General features: G+C 42.7%; 1 protein-coding gene across 35 annotated transcripts in view; it reads right to left on the bottom strand.

Moving 5' to 3' along the window:
• The window catches only part of ADGRL2 (adhesion G protein-coupled receptor L2), a 348,015-nt gene that overhangs the window by 144,007 nt on the left and 181,771 nt on the right, over positions 1–22,237 (bottom strand). For all 35 annotated transcript variants that reach the window (XM_083620857.1, XM_083620855.1, XM_083620869.1 and 32 more), the window contains one exon: positions 8,641–8,821. In XM_083620857.1, coding sequence (XP_083476983.1) covers positions 8,641–8,713 — 73 coding nt within the window. In that variant the 5' untranslated portion in view covers positions 8,714–8,821. The remainder of the gene's footprint in view (positions 1–8,640; positions 8,822–22,237) is intronic.

Genomic DNA, 22,237 nt, shown 5'->3' on the forward strand with positions numbered 1-22,237 from the left:
AATAAAGATACCTTTAACCAACTGTGTCTAACCAAGAAAGCTAAGCCAATTCAATCTAATCCTAGTGACTGATCATGGAGCTATTCTTTAGGTGACTGAACAAGGTTATCACAATGAAAAGTAGTAAATTGAAGCATTACTTTAGAGGGCTACAGAAATAAAAAAAATTGGGCTAGCACTAGCAAACTATTCCTCAACCGCTTTGTTGGAAAATTTTCAACATCCTTTTATTCCTTGTATATGGAGCACCCAGAGCTGTTAAATGGCTTCCACTATCACAAATGTGTTAAGCAAAGTTTATAACTGAGTGTCTAACAAGGAACAGCTGAAGCTATGTAGCTCACTGAAATTCAAGATTTAGAATTACCTGAGTCACATTATGAGCAAAGTTGCATTAATATATACCTTGACTGCCAAAGGCAAAGACTTCCTAGTTAAGTTCCTAAACAATGTTTCCTTCAGTGAAGCACAACAAATGGCAATTCACAAACTGGAGTTGTCAGGTTTGTCTCTTACTCTACACTGCCTAGACCATTTTCCCTCTCCTTTCATATATCCAGTTTTTGCAAGGCCTTGTCTTCCTAGGAAGGAAAGCTGCAAAAGGACACACACACTGCATGCTTTCAAAATGGAAAGCTATGCACTGAGATCCATTCATACTCCATTTGCAGGTTGATTATTAGCATCTGCAGATATCTGCACTTACCAGACAGGGCTGTTGTGAAAACAAACCAGGATTAACTCCATGCATGCCACTCCTGAGGTGGGGTAGTATAGGGATGGGATGAAGAAGTAAGCATTATGTCACTGCAGAGACACAAGCAGCTACTTGAGCAGAAACGTGAAGGCCATGGCTGTCCATTTTCAGCTGACATCACCCAAGGAAGTCACTTTACTCACAGCCATCTCATTCTGCTTTATAGTTTCGGCCAGAGAAAATGGAGTATCTTGACCATAGCAGGTCAAATGAGCTCTCATCCTTCATTTGTTTTTATAATGGCTAATGCATCACTTTTGCATCTGAAGGTCACACTACATGTTATGTTAAAAACCTTGCTTGGAGCTAATTGTGTGCTCCCCCCCCCCCTTACTCAAATGTATGAGCCTGATCTGATCAGGGCCACAGCATATACAGTGGGGAACTTTCATTCCCGTATGTAACCACCACAGATAGCTCAGTCAGTAGAGCATGGGTTTGAGCCCCGCATTGGTCAAAAGATTGCTGGCTTGCAGGGTAAAGGAAAAGGGACCCCTGACCATTAGGTCCAGTCGTGACCGACTCTGGGGTTTCGGTGCTCATCTCGCTTTATTGGCCGAGGGAGCTGGCATACAGCTTCCGGGTCATGTGGCCAGCATGACTAAGCCGCTTCTGGCGAACCAGAGCAGTGCACGGAAACGCCGTTTACCTTCCCGCCAGAGTGGTACCTATTTATCTACTTGCACTTTGATGTGCTTTCGAACTGATAGGTGGGCAGGAGCAGGGACCGAGCAACGGGAGCTCACGCCGTCACGCAGATTCGAACCGCCGACCTTCTGATCGACCAGTCCTAGGCTCTGTGGTTTAACCTACAGCGCCACCTGCGTCCCTCTGGATTGCAGGGGGTTGGGCTAAATGACCCTCGTATTCCCTTCCAATTCTATGATTCGATTGGTGTCAACTATAGCTAATTGGTAGGGACGCGGGTGGCGCTATGGGTAAAACCTCAGTGCCTAGGACTTGCCGACTGCATGGTTGGCGGTTTGAATCCCCGCGGCAGGGTGTGCTCCCGTCGTTCGGTCCCAGCGCCTGCCAACCTAGCAGTTCGAAAGCACCTCCGGGTGCAAGTAGATAAATAGGGACCACTTACCAGCGGGAAGGTAAACGGCGTTCCGTGTGCTGCGCTGGCTCGCCAGATGCAGCTTGTCACGCTGGCCACGTGACCTGGAAGTGTCTGCGGACAGCGCTGGCTCCCGGCCTATAGAGTGAGATGAGCGCACAACCCTAGAGTCTGGCAACACTGGCCCGTACGGGCAGGGGTACCTTTACCTTTACCTTTATAGCTAATTGGTGCACAAATGTGAAGGGGTAGTGGAAGGGAAGCTGCAGGTGGGAAAGCAAGCATTCCCTTGTTTACTGGGGTCCCAGTTTTACCATCAGCTTTATTACATTGAATGTGAATTAGAACAGCACATATTTTATTCTTTTGTTTTCTTTCATTGCAATGTTAGGCACTCGCTGCTTCATGTAACTTATTACCTTGGCTGTGGTTTTCAAAACAAAAACTGCTCATATTACTCCAATAAAAAAAAGAATAACTTTTAAGGAAGATGGAACATTAACGTCTTCTATTTTATTTCTTCACTTTTGAGTAGTTTCTTTTCCCCCCGATATCTTCAGACACCATTATCTATTTACAACTGAAACAAGACTGCAATGTCCCTGTCAGGAAGCTCCTCTAAAACAGTATCTGGCGAATGCTTTATCAGGAGCTGAACCAGATGTAGATTCTTGCTATGTTTTTCTTCCATCTTCTACACAGTGTTATGCCTAGGTTTTTTTTTCCTCTGGACACATTAGCAAAGAACAACATGCTTTAACTGAGTATGCGCCTCCAATGCATTTTGATGGGATGTGGTTTTTATGCAGGGAGTGCAGAATTGCTACTCATTTCTTGAGGAGAATCCAGATGGCATTTACCCAGTTAGGAAGTTTGTTCCTGTTACACCACATTTCCTTACACTCGAAAAGTGCAGTGGGCCCCACTTGTAAAAACATTACTGTGGTAATGAATGTGGTATGGACTGTGGTTCCCTTAACATTACAGACACTTAATATTACAGACACCTATGGGATTAATGGCTCTGAAACCACTGGAGTCCTTCCTCATCCTACCATTTTGAGAAGCTTAAATACCTTCCTCATCCAAGGATATAGCACACATCTACTGATAAAAAGCTATCTCCAGGCCTACCCCAATTACAATGGGGTGGGGATATAGCACCATTTGTATTCATAGCAACATGGGCTTTTAGAGCTAGTAATTTAGAAATGGTGAAATGGACTGTTGACTTGACAGATGATAATGCAGAAAACATCACTACCTTTCCTGAACCAGCACCTGCCTTTATAGCCCCCACAGTGGTTCATTTTTTCATTCTGTCCATTAAAACTACAAGCGCAAAGGGGATTCGAGCCTGTAGTAGAATTTTATTTAGTGATCTGGGATGTATCAGATCTCCCATCCCTATATATGACAAAGGAAGGCACCCCACACTAGCCAAGAAAACTGCCTTGCACCTATAGTCCACAGCAGCTCAGGTCCCTTACCCATATAGAAGCTTTCATATCAGGGTTCCTTGATGATTTCAGGAACTAAGAAACTCATCTGGCTCGCTACAGTTGGTGTTCACTTTCTGCCTCACATTTACACCTCAACTGCCACAAGTCCAAAATCCCAGTTCTTCAGAAGGGCCTGTTGGGTGATAAACTTCATCTTGGAACCTCTTCTCCTGCCCCATACAACTCAATCCCACATTCACCTTTGCTCCTGATGCTTTCCCACATATAGTTCTGTCTGGTACAGCACAGCTACACCTGAGCCTATTACATTTTTTGTTAAGCAGAACTTGCAAGACTATCCAATAAAGCAAGATTCATTTCCCCTGCTTTGGCTTGAAGCTACCTCCACATTAGTATTCCTTTCCAGAACAGAGAACCACAATATTTGATTTATTTTAAGAATTTGTAATTAATGTGGCTCCATTCCGTCTACTCTTCCCAATTTCTTTCCCAGTTTTCTTTTAAGTGAGAAATGTTGCGTTTTTTTTTATTTTAAAGAATTCAATTCGGTACTGAAGCATCAAAAATTGCCTCTGGCAACTGCTGGCAACTAAAGGCAAGAAAAATAAGAGATGAGAACAACATGAATTTGAAATGCTACAAATGGAAATGAAAATTAGCTCGGAAATGGTGGAAATTCATCATTTCACTTTTTCCATCCCTAATGTATGCAGATGATGTTCTCCCCTCGAAATATTGCTTGTTAAACAGTGCTATTTGACATTTCTTTCTTCTCCTCGATCTTATCTACAGTACTGAGCTCAAATATTTATCAAAGTATCGCTGATAAAAGACAGGGTTGATTTTCCCCTTCAACTGTACAGTTCAAAAGTAAAAAATCTAACAGCATATCACCCCTATCCAGATATTTATTCTGAGATCAGGAACCTACATGAGCACCTTGAGATCAAGGGGCCAATGTAGCACCCACCAGATGCTGCTGGAATACATACACCCGCCCCAAATTATCCTTGATCACTGGTCATGTTGTCTGGGGATGAAAGAAGCTGTAGTCCAGCAAGATTCGGAGGGTATCCAGTTGGCTACCCCTGTCCATAGGTCATCTTCTCCATTCCATTTAATGGAGGGAAGTAAACTGCATCCACTGAAATGTAAGGGAGCCTACTATGATGTAAAAGAATAAAAGGAAGCGTCAAAACCTGTGCTATGCACACATGGTTTTCATGCAGAGGTTCCCAACCCTGAGTTCCTGGAATTTCCTGTTAATAGACCACATAGCAGACAATGGGAAAGTCTTCTGGACTTGCTTGAATAGTCAATATCCCCAGACAGCTCAGTCAGCAGAACAGGAGACTCTTAATCCCAGGGTTGTGGGTTCAAGCTCTACATTGGGCAAAAAATCCATGCATTGCAGGGGGATGGACTAAATGGTCCTTCCAGCTCTACAACTCTTTGATTCTAAGATTCTATCTTGGATAAGAGTCTAGAGACAGATTGCCTGATTTGAGCCCCATATGCACCATATCTTTAAAGCAGTATCGCACCACTTTAAGCAGTCATGGCTTCCCCCAAAAAATCCTGGGAATCCTGTTAAGGGTGGGAGCTGTTAGGAGACCTCTGCGCCCTTTAAAGAGCGAAAATTCCCAGAGTTCCCTGAGGAGACACATTGATTGTTAAATCACTCTGGGAATAGGGGGTCTCCTTAGCAATCCTCAGCACGTTTAACCAACTGCAATTCCTATGGGTGGGGTAGACAAGACCGCTTAAAGTGGCATGATTTTGTTTTAAATGGATAGCCCAAATGGTGCCTTATAATAGGGAAGCTTTCAATGTGCCCAATACTTCCGCAGTATTTCACAGGAATTTCTTATCACTAAAACAACCCCCGCTTCTTCTTTTTTAAAAAGGCATTGCAGTAATTACTCAGGGCACCTAGTGGTTACATGTAGACATCTAAGCTTCTCATTAGCTTTTAACTTCTTTACTTCGTAAAGGTGGCTGGCATAGTACATCACCTCTCATTTATAAACTGCAGTTCCACAGGAAAATAAAAATTTAATTCTCTACTAAAGGCATAAAGGCCAGCTGGAGTACACGTATATAACAATATTCTCTGACAAATCACAAATTACCAACTAATGAAACCGCAACTGAGAAAAGTGCGCTTTTGGTCAGAGCTGGCCTTCGACACTCCGCCGACAACTCTGTAGGGAGGCAGGGGGAGGTCTTAAAAGTTGGTCAGGCAAACCAGGTTTTCAAAGGGCAATATCCCCTGAGAGAGATTGCAGGTCTACACTGCGTGAAATCTAAATTGGAGTTCCTACACGACACTTCTTCTTTTTTCCAATTCAAGCCCATGAGCCGTGTCTTAGCACAGAGCCAACATTAAACTAAATAGATATAGAATGTTTTAAAGCTTTCTGCAAGATATTCATGGAAGCAAACAGTGGTCTTTATTGTTCAACATGTGGGAGGGAAGAGGGAGCTGGGAACACAATCCTTGGCGTTCGGTGCCTTTACCCTGTTTGCAGGGGTTGACACCTCAGATACACAACTAGGCTCACAGGAGCATTCACAGATATGAAACTCCTCAATTCCCTTCCAAAACATTATCAGGAGAGAAGGGCTGGGATGAAGGGTGACTATTACCATGCCAACAGAAGAGATCGTAATAAGATCCCACACATAAAAACAGTGGCTACATTCACCCGCTACATTAACAATGCGGTCCTAACCCTAAGTTGGGCAATATCTGGTTTTCAACATCATGACAATATCACCAGCTAAATATCATGATATACCGACATATTACGATGTCTGATATAAGGATGGAGCTATGTAGAGGCATTGGCTGGCTTCACAGTTCCCCCCCCCCCATCATGATTTTTGCCAGCCAGCTCTTGTGATCCGTTGCCCCCTGTGTTGTTTCTTTTAATACAACAACAAAATGTCTGTTGCAGTTTAGCTAGTTTGTTGCTAAGAACTCTTAGCTGATTTTCATGAATTAGAACTAAGATAAAGGAGATACACTGTATAATTCAATGGCATGCAATCTCCATTCATTTCAATGGGACTTATACGGAATGAATGGAGGTTGGGCAGCAGCTTTGCTTGATTATCTATCCTGACAACCTGCTACACAAGCATGGCACTGCAACAGTGCCAGGGGGGTGTTGTGCTAGTGTTGAAAGGAAATACGCTAGCACAAATGACTAGGTCTGTGACACCAGTGAAAATGAACATGACAATTTTATTCGAAAAAAGGGGGTGGGGAAAACACTTCTTCTTTTCTTTCTAATTTAAGTGTAGCCTTAGGTACTGCATCTAACAGTAGGTAAATAAATTTTCAAACAGCACTGAGATTTAAGTTGATGGTGACCCACTTTCAATTACACTTACTTACTTATTCAAACCTTTATTAGGCATTATACAAATAAAACGATAAAAGAAAAAGTAACATATAAAAGCCTTGAGATATATACAGAAAGGCAGCAGTTGGCTACATACATATATATATATATACATATAAAATCAGTGGTTTTCCTTGTTAACCTGCTCCTTGGAGGACTGCTACCAAAAACTCGGCTACCCCCGCCGTTACCCTTTGGTCAACGTCGGATAGGCAGAATCCCACACATTCACCTTGTTGGGGCTCCAAACCACCCAAAAGAGGGGACAGCACGCGTTGACGGAGCGTACTGTACAATGGGCACTGAAAGAGAATGTGCTCTACCGTGTCCGGGACATTCATAAAACATCTGCAGAATCTCTTGTTTCTAGGGGTGTTTTGATATCTTCCCCTGACAAATGCTGAGGGAAAAACATTCAAACGGGCCAGCATAAAAGCCCTACGTTGGGCTGGAATTATTAATTTGGTGACGTAATTGGCTCTGCTATCTAAGATATTTAAATCATAGAATATGGGCGAGCAAATTTTGTTTACAGCTGTCATAATATTTTGCCTCTCGACATCCTTTAGTCTAGTTAGGATATTATGGAAAATGTATTGCTCATTAGAATTGTACAGGGGCTCCAGCTCGATGCCTAAAGATTCAATCTTTTTTTCGAGGTGCTGATACCATCTTGATTTGTAGGAGTCTTTGAGCAAATCAGCGAGCAGACTTGATGGAGGGCAGCGAAAATGGCAGCGTAACCAGTACTTTATTGAGGTGGACCAGGCCCAATATTCCATTGTGTGTATGCCTATTTCTGCACACATTGTTTCATATTTGATCACAGCTGGGAGTCCAAGAATACGTCTCAGAAAGCTGGAGTGAATCTTTTTTAAATCACTATTATATGCTTGGACCCATAGCGGGATTCCATAGAATATCTGGGATTGCACTTTTGTTTGGAATATCTGATTGGCCGCAGGAATAAATTGATTGCCTTTCTGATAATAAAAACGGGCAACTGCTGATGAGGTGCACTTTGCCTGTTTTATGGCATTTGTGCGATGATTTGCCCACCCTAAATTGCTCTGGAATAAGATTCCCAGATACCTATAGATTTTCACTTGTTGGATTTCCTGCCCTCTTATTTTCCATTTCTCTAATTTCCAACCATTCGAGAAGACCAAAATTACACTTTACCCAGTTCTGAGATGTACAGTGCTGATTTTCCACTAACGACTTGCCACACTGATGTCAGTAAGACCAGTAAGTGAGAAAGCAATAGCCCCGAATGCACTTTCTCTTCCATCGGATCATACATATTTAAAGCTGCTATGTCTTGTGTTTATGTAACTTGCAGTTTGCTGGTTTTCAAGGACAGCGTTTTGAGATGGCTCCACAAGAGGAATCCAAAAATAAACCACCTGCCACTCAAGGACAGTCACCCCGGCACTCCACTTGCTAGACAACATATTCCATTGTCAGGAATCAATTAATCATTTACATTTTTAAATAAGAGGCCACTTAGAATTTGCAGCAGATGCTTACTAATAGTTAAAGCAAAGTTGGGAAGCTGTTTTAGTCATGTTCTTAAACATAATTTCAAGGACATAATGACTTAAAATTAATTTTTAAAAGGTATTCATAAAGAGAGGGGGAAAGGAATGGAAAAGCCACAGGAAAAATAGCTTCACCTAACCTAACAATACGCCATGAAAATGAAAAATATTATATACACATCAAGTATAATCATATTGGTCAATCACATGTGGATAAAGCCCAAAAGAATAAGCATCAGAAGTTGACAAATATACCATCGTATGCCAAAATAAGTTTTGTCCCACTAGGGTAGGAGCATCTTTTCTGCAATAAATTATGTTGTCCTTTTGGACTCTCACGGTTTACATGAGCAGACACATCTCATCACAACAGAAACTTAAAATTTTAACTTAAGAGAATTTATCTTACCTTCTGTACACTGGAGGAAGCTGACTATCAGAAGTAGCCAAAACCTTTTCATTCTGCAATCAGAAGCCACCATTATTGACCCCCCTTTCTCGACGTATTTCTTCTTTTTATTCCTTAAAGATTCCAGTTATAAATGTCCAGCGTCATTCGAGTGGGTGGTCTACATCATTGATCTTCATAACTGGGGAAAGAAACGGAAATGGAAAAAAATAAATAAAATCAACTCATGTTTGCGTCACTAAAACGTTTTCGAAACAATACGTAGAGATCAGGCTCTTGTTGATAAGAAAGCGGGCAGGGGATGCAGGAAGAACCAACAACTGGCCACCATCAAGTTAAAAACAAAACAAAACAATGTTTTAATGATCATCTTCCAACTGAGGCAGGAACTGTTAATGATGCTGGCACGTTCCTGTGAGAAGTGGTGAAGCCAGGGAAGTGGATTTCCATGAAGTCTCAAGTTAAAACATTGCGAGGTGAGGGAAAAAGAAAAACCCCAAACACTCGTACAAGGAAGTCGGGCAGCTGCCAAAAGAAACTAAGCAGGAGGTCTCTCCTTCACAGTTTCCCTGCCTTCCACTTGCATCACTAGTGCCACCCTTTGTATTATGTATGGCTCTGTGCCCCCTCAGACAAAAAGCAGAAGCGGCAGAAACGATACAATCAAAATATCCATTTTTGCTGAAGCAGCTCCTGCCCCCCTATGACCAGCAGCAGTGCCAAATCCAAAATATGTCTTCTGCAGAGACATGGTTTCTGGGAGCCAAAAACAATCCATCAAAGTCTTGATGGAAACCGTTTGCCATTGGCAGCATTAAGGCAAGCTGCTGCTTTTAAGCCTTGGGGTTTAATAGCAGTCAGGCCATGCCAGCACATTACTGGCAGGTAAGGCTGAAAAGAGCATCCCTGAGAATGTGCAGAATATCCCCTTCTCTATAGCCAATTACCGTATTTTTCGCTCTATAAGACGCACCAGACCACAAGACGCACCTAGTTTTTGGAGGAGGAAAACAAGAAAAAAAAATATTCTGAATCTCAGAAGCCAGAACAGCAAGAGGGATCGCTGCGCAGCGAAAGCAGTGACCCCTCTCGCTGTTCTGGCTTCTGGGAAAGCTGTGCAGCCTGCATTCGCTCCATAAGACGCACACACATTTCCCCTTACTTTTTAGGAGGGAAAAAGTGAGTCTTATAGAGCAAAAAAAACGGTAATTGTAAAACAAACAGATTAACATTTGGGATTAGAGTGAAAGACTTTCATGCCGATTTGAGCCTCAGATCTTAGAAATTAACCAAGGAACCACTGAACAAAATGAGATTCTTCTTTCCTACAACAGGAGTGCACTGCACACACATTAGTGCAGAAGGTTTTTGTCCAAGAGAGCCATGCTGGAAAAGGGTGAAACTGATGTGCTTCCATTTGTTTTCCCTTCACTGAGAAGCAAACAGCTTTCTACAGCACAGAGGGAGGCAGAGCACTAGACATCTTTCGGAACTTTAATCTCCCTTTCAAAACATCTACTGCTAAGCCTACAAAAGCAACCTCCCAAATGCAAACAACTAAGTCTGCAAAGCAGTCCGCAGACAAAACAGCTCTGGTGGCCCTTGTTTTCCTCGCTGCCATGCCAAAGAACAGCAGAGTCAAACCAACAATGTGAGCTCCAGAGTTTCTCTTAAAAAAAAAAAAGTACCCTGCAAGCAGCCAGAGGAGGAAAATAAAAATAATTCTTCTGCCAAATCCACCAAGTCTGCTACATGCAACAGTTCTATCATTAGAAATTAAGACTACTATATTTCCAGTGATTGTGGCTCCCTGGACTTAAGGCAATGATAGTATGGGTATCAACAACTTGCAGCCATGAACAGACATGGCCACTTTGACAATTGCTAACTCTTGTTTCAAGATTTTCAAAGGAAAGGGGAGAAAGCCATAAAGACAGAATATCTGGGCAGATGTATATAAAGGACAATAAACTCCCCCCCTTTTTTTGGACTATCCCAGTGCGAGGGACCTATGGACTATTCCTAGTGGGGGACGGACCTATTTATCAAAAAGAAGAAGAAAGAAAAAGAAATCCACAACCCATTCCATTCCTAACCACGTTAATCAGAAGTAAATTTCACTGTGATTTAATTCGCCATAAGTATGCTTAGGATTGCGGTCACCAGCTGCTTAATAGTGATCTTTCCATTGTCAGTCATAACATCTCCTGCACTTAACCCATCCTTCACTTTACTGGTGTGTTTCTCTTGCACTTTTAATGCCTGATTGTTGCATGTGTGCATGCTAGGCACACAGAATCTACGATTCTGATTTTTATTTTTATTTTAGTATTGAAGCATAATCATTATTCTTCATGCATCCATAAATTTGGGGTTTAAAAGGGGGGCGGGGAAATGAGAGAGCTGATCATGTGTGTGCAACTCTATCATTTTGAACAAGGCTGTAATAAAGGAGGAGACAAAGAGTCTCCTCTCCCAAATCCCGGCCGGCGGATGCTCGACTCTGATCTATAACCCCCTACAAGTTATTATGAATTCTCACCATCAACCTACCCTGTCCAGCCCTGAAAGGGACCACCACAGGTGGGTCAGGTTCCTTGCTATCACTGGAAGAGAGGGTTGCTTCTAGAGGAAGCTGAGGCTAGACCAGAAGCCAGTCATGTCACCTGTTCAAGTCCAAGGAGTTGTAGTAGATCAAACCAGGATTTTTATAGTAACAGGTGCAACAAAAATCAGGGTTCTGGTCTGGCAGCAGGGGGGAAGGGCTGTAGCTCAGTGGCACAGTATCTACATTGTAAATTCAGTCGCTGGCCTCTCTGGGCGGGGCTGATACAGAACCCTGTCCTGGAGAGCCACTACACTGTCATTGCAGACAATACTGAGCTAGATGGCCTGGTGGCTTGTAGAAAGCAGCTTCCAATGTTCCTGTGACTACACTGCAGGGGGTTGGACTAGATGACCCTCAGAATCCCTTCCAATTCTATGATTCTATACTGACCCTCTGCTCATCGCACAGACAATTGCTATGCTGGACTCGGGAGTTCTTCCTTCCCTGTAACATGCAAATGCCGCCAACAAGTTCTGAACCAGCACAAGGCCAAAACGATTCATATCATGGCACAAAGGATGTTTCAGTACAGGGCAGCCACTAAGGCATTTTCAGTGGCAAAGGGGAAGAAGTTCAGTGCAGACAAACAAAGCATAGTTCTCTCCCTGGCAGAAGCCCAAGCACCTAGAAGGAAAAAATAGATCCGTCACCAGTTAATCTAGTGGCGGCACATCAGCTGCAGCAGGAGTTTCCTGAAGCTGACACAAAGGAATAGTCATGTTACATTGCAGAGTCTTTCACCCAGAGAAGGGGAGAGCTTTCTGTGCTGAAAAATCTATAGAGGCTGCAAATAAATGGTCTGCCATGTATAGCTGAAAGAATGATGCTTTCCCCTCCTTTTGGTGAGATGGGGGGCGGGGAGAGGAAAGGGGAGTTTATCCCCCAGTTAGGTAAACCAGCCAAGCCATTCAGTTACGAATGGTGGACTGACCTGGGCTCAGGCACAGGTGCACAAACACAGAAGGACAGAAAAGTCAGATTAACTCTTTATCCGTCGCAACCCAGAAGAGTAATTGCCGAAAAAATTTCACACACTTTGCAGACAGTACAGTGCGAATTGACCTAGCCATTAGAATAATTTGAGCGCATGGCTGAGGCACATTAATGACTGCAAGGGAAATTAAGCCAGTCTTTTGATTACTCCCAAACCATTCAGAGGATTTTTAGATTTGCTGAGATTTGATTTTAATGGGTTTTTTCGATTTCCTGAACATAATGCTTAGACAGACTACTTAGCTGCACACATCAATATGAAGGAGGGGCAGAGGAATAGAGGGTCTTCGTGTTGTACAGTGACAGGCCTGTGTGCTCTGTCAAATGTCACCTCGCTAAGTTGCGGTTTGTAGGAAGGCAGAAAGGAAGGAAAGACTTGGAACACAAGAGGAGTTTCAATACCACTTTACTTGGGAGAGGTGAGGGCAACAGCTGATGAGACAGAGAAAACAACAGGCTTCTCCCTGACCATAGATTCCATTTAGGTGTTTGGCATGACTTGAAAGTAGCTTGAGGATGTGTCTGGGACAATACAGAAGTAGGTGCAGCAGCAACAGCTGTCGGCTGACGGACAGAGCAAGCCAATATGTCTGTGTCAAAGAAAGTATTCAGTATGTGGAAGCTGGCAGCAAAGAATATCTTGATTCCTGCCTATTGTACGGAAAGGCAAACCTGTAAGTCAGCAGTTGGGGCTTTATCGGATTATCCGTCCCTTGTGTTAGCACCAAATAAATTAGTACATAAGCATCTGTATCAAAATCAAAAGATTCGGGGTAAAATTAGTAGTGTAGATCTTTGTATTATTTATTTGATTGCTTGAATCTATCTACACACACACACACACACACACACACACACACTAAATACTCTCAGCAGCAAATATTAATGTACACCTTGGTTCCTGATTTCCCCCCAAATAATCATCTAGTGCATCACAAACAACACTTCGCCCCCTTCTTAATCAATAGTATAAACAAACAAAATAATGCATCTTCAGTACCATAGCGCAAAACTACTTGACATGTGATAGTGGTGAGGATGAGGTACCAACCTGGAGCCAGAGCACACTTGTGTTTGAAGATGCTGCTGACAGCCCTGTCTTTCAGACCGAATAATTGCTGTAGATAAGGAGGCAGAGTAACTCAACAACAACAACACAACCCAAAACAGACAAACACCAGCAGGAAAAGCCATATTAGGTTACCTCTCAGCAAACAGCAAATGTAGTTCATAGTAAGTGGCTTTTCTTTGCAAATAGCTCATTTCCCTTCAGACCTTTTCTTCATGTGTGTTTTTTTAAATAAAATAAAAATAAAAAGCACTAGTCCGTCATGATAATGGGAAAGGGAGACAGTCTCTAGAGTCAAAAGGCAGATTAGATTTCAGAGTGCAACCAAAGCTGCTTGGAAAACGTCCCTGGAAACTTAAATCCTTCTCTCTGGGAAATAGCATGGTCTCCTTCAGAAACATCCTGCCTTGGACAGCAAAAAGGGTGTTTAAGGAGCTTTTTTGTGCATGCATTACTTAAAGACAAAAAGATTAGTTAGGTATAGGAGCAACCAACTTTCAGTCTTTTGTAGACAATAGGTAGCACAAGAGAAGCTAATTCTTTGACCTTCAATGCCCTGATTTACAACACTTTAAAGGTTTTCTGTTTACTAGGGAAGGAAAAAAAGCCACCCGTTACACATTATGTCTAGGAAATTTGGAAAGACAATTAAAACCTAATCTTAGCAAAGCAAGATGGCACCCACCAAACACATCTCAAAATCTTGATGATGCCATTTTCATATCTCTGTTGCATCCTGACAACATTGGCCATATATTAATGTGTACTGGAAAGAAGAAACTAAGATTAGGAAGTACAGGAAGAGATGTTCACACACTCTTTCACCAGGTTGGAATTACTATCTTTGCTGTTCTCTGTAGGTCAGACGATGGAACACAACTAGGTCAAGACATCATCCTTCCTAACCTTTCACAAAGGAAGGCCAAGAAGTGGTAAAGTGACCCAGTTGTCATCTTTTCTTCAAAGTTCTGAAAGATACCCCTTCTTTCCCTTTTTAATCACTGACAAACACAACCAACCATAATTTAATTTATAATGATTAGTATCAAAGAAAATCCAACTGAATCAATAGGGAAACCCGACTTTACATCATAAGCATATTCTGTGTCCATCCAGCACAGTACCATAAATCTTGCACTACCATGCACAAACCGGTTGTAGCCGCTATGCTCTTCCCCAGTAGCCATGGGAAGAAATAAACCATGAATCCTGGTCCCATGCAGGGATCATGCTTGTTTCACTCCCAACACAGTACAATCTATAGCCAAGATTGGGTTACTCACGGTTATTTGTTGGGAACAAAACAAATCAAAATCCTTGGTTCCAGCCATTGATCATGGTTTATTTCCTCTGTACACTAGCAGAGAGAAGAAAAGTAACCCAGAAAGATGCATTCATGGAAAGCCATTAACTATGGTTTGCTGTGATGTGTAAACACAGGCACTGATAAGATCACCATCCTTCGCATTAGTTAATCTGAACAACTACCATTTACTGATTCTATACTCAAATGGCTATGCAATCATCAATAAGAATGTATTATGAAAAGTTGGGTAAGATTTAACATATTCACTATGCTTAATCCACCCTTGTTTCTGAATATGGTCAAAACACAGGGGTTAATCCACAGGTTCATACAAAGCACATAGTAAGGCACTCTTAAATTGCACATGACGACATTCCCTGCATCAGAAAATATCTGCTGTGGAAATTTAGTGTCAGGAAAAGGGTCTGACTAAAATTCTCCCTGATATGCCAGCCAGCTTTTCACATGCAGGGAGTTCTTGATATTGGAAAGAACATAAGCATTCTTCCACTTACATTTTGAAGTGGTACAGTCTGACATGACATGTATCGCATCCAAGTAGTCTGAAGTATTGAGACTCTTTTAGATGGTAAATAATCAGTATGTGTCAGAGCTACCCTAGGTCCCAGCTCACAAAGGACCAACGCTGCTTCGTTGTTAAGTATAAAAGTCTTTATTGAAGTTCAGTTTCACTTCCAGAGCCGCAGCGCGCAGCCCCACGTCCAAAGTCTCAGACCACTGATGCTCCGTCTGAGTCTCCTCCCCCTTGACACCAATTTAAGAGTCTAGCCTTGCTCCACCTTCTCCGCTGCTCCTTCCTCCTCTGGGTCCGCCTGCCCGCCGGGGTTCCGCCCTTTCTAGCCTCTTCTCCCGCTGATTCCCCTGAGCCTTCTCCCTCCCTCCGGCGGGCTTTAGGAGCTGGTTCCCCATCCGGGTCTCCTGCTGTTCCGCGCGCCTGCACATTTGAACTTGGCGCGCGCGCCCAGCCAGCAGCTTTCCTCCTGACCGTTCCACTGCTGCTGTCACTGCTTCCCCCATCGGGGTGGCTAGCTGCAACTGACCTCCCCTCCGTTGGAGGCGTGGTCAGCCCTGACTCCCTCTCTGGAGGAGACACTGCTCCTGACACATGTGACTCCTCCCCCCCACTACGCTCTGGTGGGGAAACTGGTCCTGATCCTCCACTGCTGCTTTGGGGTTCCCCTCTGGCTCCTTGTTTCTGGTGCGTCCCCCCTGGGACCCCCCTTGCCCTGACCATCGGCGCCCCCTTCTGGGAATCTTCTGATTCGCTGGAGAAGCTCATGGAATCTCTCGGGCCACTGTCATACTCCCCTACACTGCCCTCGGATTCTTCCCCTTCGCTCTCCCAATCCTCTCTCCCCAGTGCTCCTGCTCCTGATTCCCTGACAGTATGTAACTTTCTTCTTCCATAAGGACAAAATAAATGGCCAAAGCAGCTACAAAGAGACTGTAGTTCCATTAAAAACACTGCAGTGTTCAAGACCACCCTGGATGAAGGAGGGCGTCTTATCTCTAGGTCTGTACTCCACAGTTTCCATTAATTAATGCCTTGAATTTTGGATTTCTAACACAAAACATTACCATCTGAGTCAAACAGAAGGAATGCAGTATCAGGAAAGGGAATAGCACAGCAAGTAGGAGACCTGACCAAGGTGACCCAGTGTTACACTAAGAAAGTCATTTTTATACACTCAGCTGCTGCGTGCTCTGAAGTGATACATCAATGCTTTAGCGAAGCCTGAAACAGTATGGGATAAATATACATGTACCCTGAATCTAAGCCAAACGAGAGATCACAAAGCTCAAGTCCCACCGGACTGGATCCTGTGTTAATCACTACAACGGAGTTTACTCACAAAGGAGAATCTACCTGCGTGACAAGCAAAACACTCTACAAAAACCATTTCAGCTTTGCAATTTATCCTTTCCATCCGCAGCGGCACAGTGGTCTACCTCAATCATTCGCCAGGAAAATAAATGGGATTTGGGGGGCGGTGAGCAGAAAGGGAGGGGAGGGAGGGAGATAGAAAAGGAAACTATTTTTATTGCCCATCATCATTCCGGTAGAGCTAAGCCTCCTTCATTTCCCACCAGTTATATGCTTTGTACATTTCTGCTTTTCAGACAGGCTAGTTCTACCCCTTCTTGTTAATGCAGGATGATGTTTCGATACTCTGGGGATTTATCATTCACTAAGCCAACAAAGTAAACGTTTGCTAGTGCTAATAAGAAAGGTAGATTTTTAAAAAGAGGGTGTTGGTGTGTGTGTATATGTGTGTGTGTATATATAAATATATATATATACACACACACACACACACCATATATATATATGGTGAGCTTCCTGTGAGCTAACAGCTTGCCCTCTTGATGACTCCCCCTCTTCTGGGGGTGGGGTGGAGAGGGGGGGGAGAGAGGAGTCTGCAAGTCAATTACAACTATTATCAGCTGTAATATCTTAGAGCCATGCTGAGCATGTTAAATATGCTGATCACTCTGTGGACACCAGAGGCACAATCTGAAGCTGTTTACCATTCCTTTCATTAAACACTCTTGGCCCGTGCGAAAACTGCAAAACAAATAGGTCTCATTTTCAATCTTTACGTAGGCTAGATTTTTATGAACATCAAAAAACAAAACAAACAAACAAACAAGAAAATAATGAAGAGCTATAAAGTATGCATGTGCCAAAGACAGACCATGCTGCAATTTGAAAGACAAGAAGCAGAAGGTGTGGAGAGTACAATAGCTTCTCCAACTTCTCGTGGAACAGGAAATCTACCGGTCTATACTGGTCCATGGAAAGTGGTTCCCACTGAAACAAGAGTCCCATCGGCTTCCACAAAATCGATCAGTTTCAATCCCTTTCCACTGGGGATAAGACCCACCCTGCAGGGTTGCTTTGCAGGCATTGACAACTACTATAGCAAAGCACTTTGTACCGTATATTTCTTTAAAGTTCATTATAATAATCAATTCACTTCACCTAAAAAAGGGAAGATCAGATCATAAGCTGAAAAACTGGTCATTCCAAAACTTTAGGAAGAGAAATCAACTCTTTCATTTACTGTCAGTGCTGATAAGGATTTCCAGCAATCTATTTTTAACAAGATTGCTGCATTCGCTTGGTTAACTTCATTTGCCATCCAGGTGTAGTTTTGTGTGTGTTGTTTTTCTTCATGCAAGTCAGAACATTTGTTTGAAGTAGAAGTAGGCAAACATCATGGGTCTGTGACCAGACATGCCTGTAGCTCTGGAATGGATGTGTTACGTGAAGCTTCATATAGTTCACTGTGAGGAGTGTAACATACTTGATATGCATTATGACCTTTCTTTTCTTGGCATGAGAAAAACAGGAGGGGGGGGGAAGAGAATGAGTTTCAAATAAAAAGGAGGTTCACACATGCCACTCACAGCTGACATCCCAATCTAAATAGCGTCATCAGCCCAGGGCCCAACATCCACCTGACAAAATAAAACCAAGTCTTGTGACTTGGCAACAAATCAGCTTTGTGGGTTATACATACTTCATTGTTTGTTTAACCATCTTGAATAATTGGGTTAAATAAAGCCTTGACTTCCAGGGCTTGCGCGTTGCAACAGTATTTCAAATGGGCCCGGTGCCAACCTCGCTGCAATTGAATCCTCCCCACACTATTCTGAATGTTAGGGGCTACCTGAGCCATGCACGAAACACTTACTTAAATTTGGTATGCTCTTTTCCCCTCCCTTCTTTTAAATGATAAATGAAACTAAAACTTGAAACACAACACCTCATATTGGACAGAAAGAATAGCACCATGGATTTATAACACCATTGCACCCTAAAGCATTTTTTGGTCTGCATGAGCTGCTTTTTCTTCTTCTTTAAAAAACAACCCCTATTTCTATCATAACCTACAAATAAACTATTTAACTTCCATAAGATCTACATACACACCATTCAACTAGACATCTCCTCTGTTCTGCCCCAGTGCTGATGCTCTCCAAAGCCCTCTGTCAATGACTATGGAAGTGTGACAGATACAACACACAATGTTTTCCTCCAGGACAGAAACAGCTATTATAAATTCTGAAGCCATCCATGGTGGGGGGGGGGTTTGGGGGGGGTTGAGACTGTTCTTAACACAGTGGTAGACAACCAGTAACCTTGTGGCCGTATCTGACCCAAAGATGGTTACTAGTTAGCCTATTTCTTACATAAACCCTTTTAGTGGCTAAAATGAATCACAGAGCCCTTGTCATACTCCTCCCAGGTCCTGTGGGACGGAAGTGACTGCTAGAGTTAAACAGATTACGCCACCATGCTGCCTGAAAATCCTATGCTCTCCCCCACATTTCCTAAGGAAAAACAGTGTGCTGTTTCTGTCCTTTCGGTTTCAGCTAGTTGACAAACTTTAGATAAGTTGAGAGACTCAAGTAAGTAAGGGTTATGATAAATTACAGTTTTCTCAACAGAGAAATCTTCAGTCATGTTATGCAAACATTATGTTACTTTGATCACTTCTCTACAATGTTGGCCTGACACACTAAAGGTTCTCCAACATGGTGCCACAGGTAACAGTGTGCTCACAGAAACCTGGTAGTGTACCTGCCAGGCTTTCGAGTCCCCTGTGCAGTGGATTATAAACTATAGTACTCTCCCAAGTACTGCCCACATTGTGTGCTTCGGCTCTCTACTGTTTCATAGAACCAGTTTCATTTTCAGAGAAGCAGCTGTCCCACATGGGGATAGAACCTGCAACCTTGTGGGTGTTATCAGCACCATGCTCTGACCAACTGAGCTATCCAGGCTGAGCTTGGTTGCGACTGGCCAGCAGACTAGGAAAAGTGTTCTCTCTAATAGCGTCCGATTAGAAGCGAGAGAACAGTTCTAATTGGATGTTACAAGAAAAACGAGATCAATTCTAACTGGATGCCTGGAGCAGGAAATAGTGCAGACGCTGAAGAGACGAGATACCAAAGGGATGGCTGCAAATTAGGTCTTGGTGCAAGAAGGAAAGGTCCATAAAAGGGTAAGAAACAAAGGAAGCAGCTTAGGTTGGGGTGCAACTGAAAGAAAAGAGGGCTGAGTAGGAAGGAAACAGAGCGTAAGTGCATCAAAGCTCTTGTTTCTACCCAATCATAATGCTCAATAGTGAAGGGCCCAGAACATTTTCTCAGAATTCCTTATCTGCCCATACGTTAAAATTAATAATTAACAACAACAACAACAACAGCGTTAGGAAGCTACACTACGTTACAGTCACAATCAGAGGCTTTCTCCACCATGTTACCCTGCCAAACAAGCTGTGGCAAGTGGTGAATGTGATGTGAGAGAAGCTAGTTAACAGTGGGTCATTTTTGAACAGGTCTTCAGTCTAACCTAGGAAACACATACCTTCCAGTCAAACCTGAACATTGGCCAAACTGCCTGGGTTGGGAGGCAGCTGAAGTCAGAATTTCTGGAGGCCGCAGGTTCCCTATTGCTGGTCTAAGCATAGTTTAGAGCTATGAAAGTTTACAAAATATAACGCACTATGAGAGCTTTCATTCAATACGGAAAACTTTCCATAGAGATGCTGTAACTTTGCCTTCTGTTACATATCTGAACAATAAAGCGTATTTTGAGTATAATGTTGATGGCACAACGGGGAGGTAAGTTGCAAGCAGCTGTGGAACTGTCTGCTCCTTGCACTGTATTCAGAGTATATAGCCTGCTTCTTTCCTCAGCAGACTAACATCTGTAGATAGGCATTCAGGTTTTGCAGTGCTTTTTCTCTCTATTGGCAGCAAAGCTATTTTGAAACAACGAACGTCAACTTTGGAAAATGTATTAAGGAATGCACATTCAAGTCCAGACAACCTCGGGAGGGTAGATCGGCAGTAACTAAGAGCGGTGACAGCAAATATGTTAAGGAAGAGAAGGAGTGCTTCTCTAGTCAATGTGGATAAACATGCATTTGCATTATCGATAATTTACTCTGCAATCCTGATTCTTCTAGAAAGAACATAGCTTCAGAGCTAATATTTGTGATATCCTGGTCTAATCACTGTGCAGCGAAATATGAAACAAAATCAATGGTAGCTCATAAGATGTAATCTTGCTACTCTATTTGGCTCACTGTGCTGAATTTCTAGCTCATAAATCATTGTTACTAGCCATTCAGTGAATCAATATTCAGATTCCCTCTTGGTCTATACATACAACCACTAAATGAAATAATAATGACCCAAGATCTGTCATATATTAGCTCATCAATACCACCAACAGAGATTCCTTGGCAACAATGAGGTAACTGGAGATAAAACACATCTGATGAGCATGCAAGCAATTATGAAAAATCTGTAACTATAGCAAGAGAAAAACGCACCACACAGAACCACACATGTTCATAACCGCAGTCCTGAAACCACTTACCCACTTGACATTTGTGAGACAATTCCTGAACAACAGAGTAACTCATGAGTAAGTAGTTTAGGACCTAATAAGATCATGACCTCAGGCAATGTTTTATCATGGTGATGTAGTAATTCACATTTTAAAGAAAGCCAGCTTTTATGACAACAGTGATACTAAATATATTTAATTAGACTGTAAACACCCGATCGTTAAATGCTATCTTCTGTCTCATTCTGAATCCCCCTCCTCTCTTCTTTATCCTCTCTTTGTCTTTTAAAAGCACCATTAGTACATCTGTAAAGAGAATTCCTCAACTCCTTACTCTCATTCCGATAGCCCCAAAGCCCCAGTGGAGCAAAGATTAGTCCCATTAAAAACCAACAACAAAAAAATAAAATAAACTATTAGAGTGCTTTCCGTGAAGCCTTATTCCCCAAATGCTTTACAGACCATTTAATTATCTCAAGGTAGTGGAACGCCTCTCTGCAGACGAACATGAAAGCTACTGCTCTCTCTCTTGCTCTCTCCGGTATCCCACATGTGGGCCGTGGTGCTATTTTAATCTCTAATGGTAATAATATCTGAAAGAGCTAGCAAGAGAAATATGTTGGCTGGAATGCACTACTTAGCTTACCAAAAGAAGGGGGGGGGAATCAATAGCATGGGATCTTTAAATTACCACCAAAACAAAGCAAGAGAATCCATAGGGGGAAATCTGACTTGTGGAAGGAAGCTACACAAAACTATAAGCCAGCCCTTCACCTAACCCCACTGTGTCTATCATCAGCAGAAGGAAGAAAAAAAAAGGGGGGGGAGAACCAGTGCCTGCTGCCAGTCACTGACATAAAGCGATTTTCCAGACATGCCACTTTACGCAGCAGGGGAGCAGAACATTTAGGAGGCTTTATAATAATTATGTTTTAAAATGGGAGGGGTGGAAGAGAGAGAGTGAGTCTCTCTCTTTCTCCTTGCTTTATATTCAGTTTGCTCCCATTCCCCTTCTAGACCATTAAAAGATTTCACTTCGCAAACAACTAGGTTATAAAGCTGCACATTTAAGGAGCCCCCAAACGAGGAAACAGCTAGTGTTGGGGAGAGGTGTTTTTGTTTTGTTTTTTTTAAAAAGTACAGGCTTACAATTTAGCCACGGAGCTGAGGCAAGTACCAATTGCCCACAGTGGCAGAGGCAGCACCACCACTCTCAGGTGTAGGCAGACGGGG

Source organism: Podarcis filfolensis (genome assembly GCF_964270895.1).
Source record: "Podarcis filfolensis genome assembly, chromosome: 6".
Lineage (NCBI taxonomy): Eukaryota > Metazoa > Chordata > Lepidosauria > Squamata > Lacertidae > Podarcis > Podarcis filfolensis.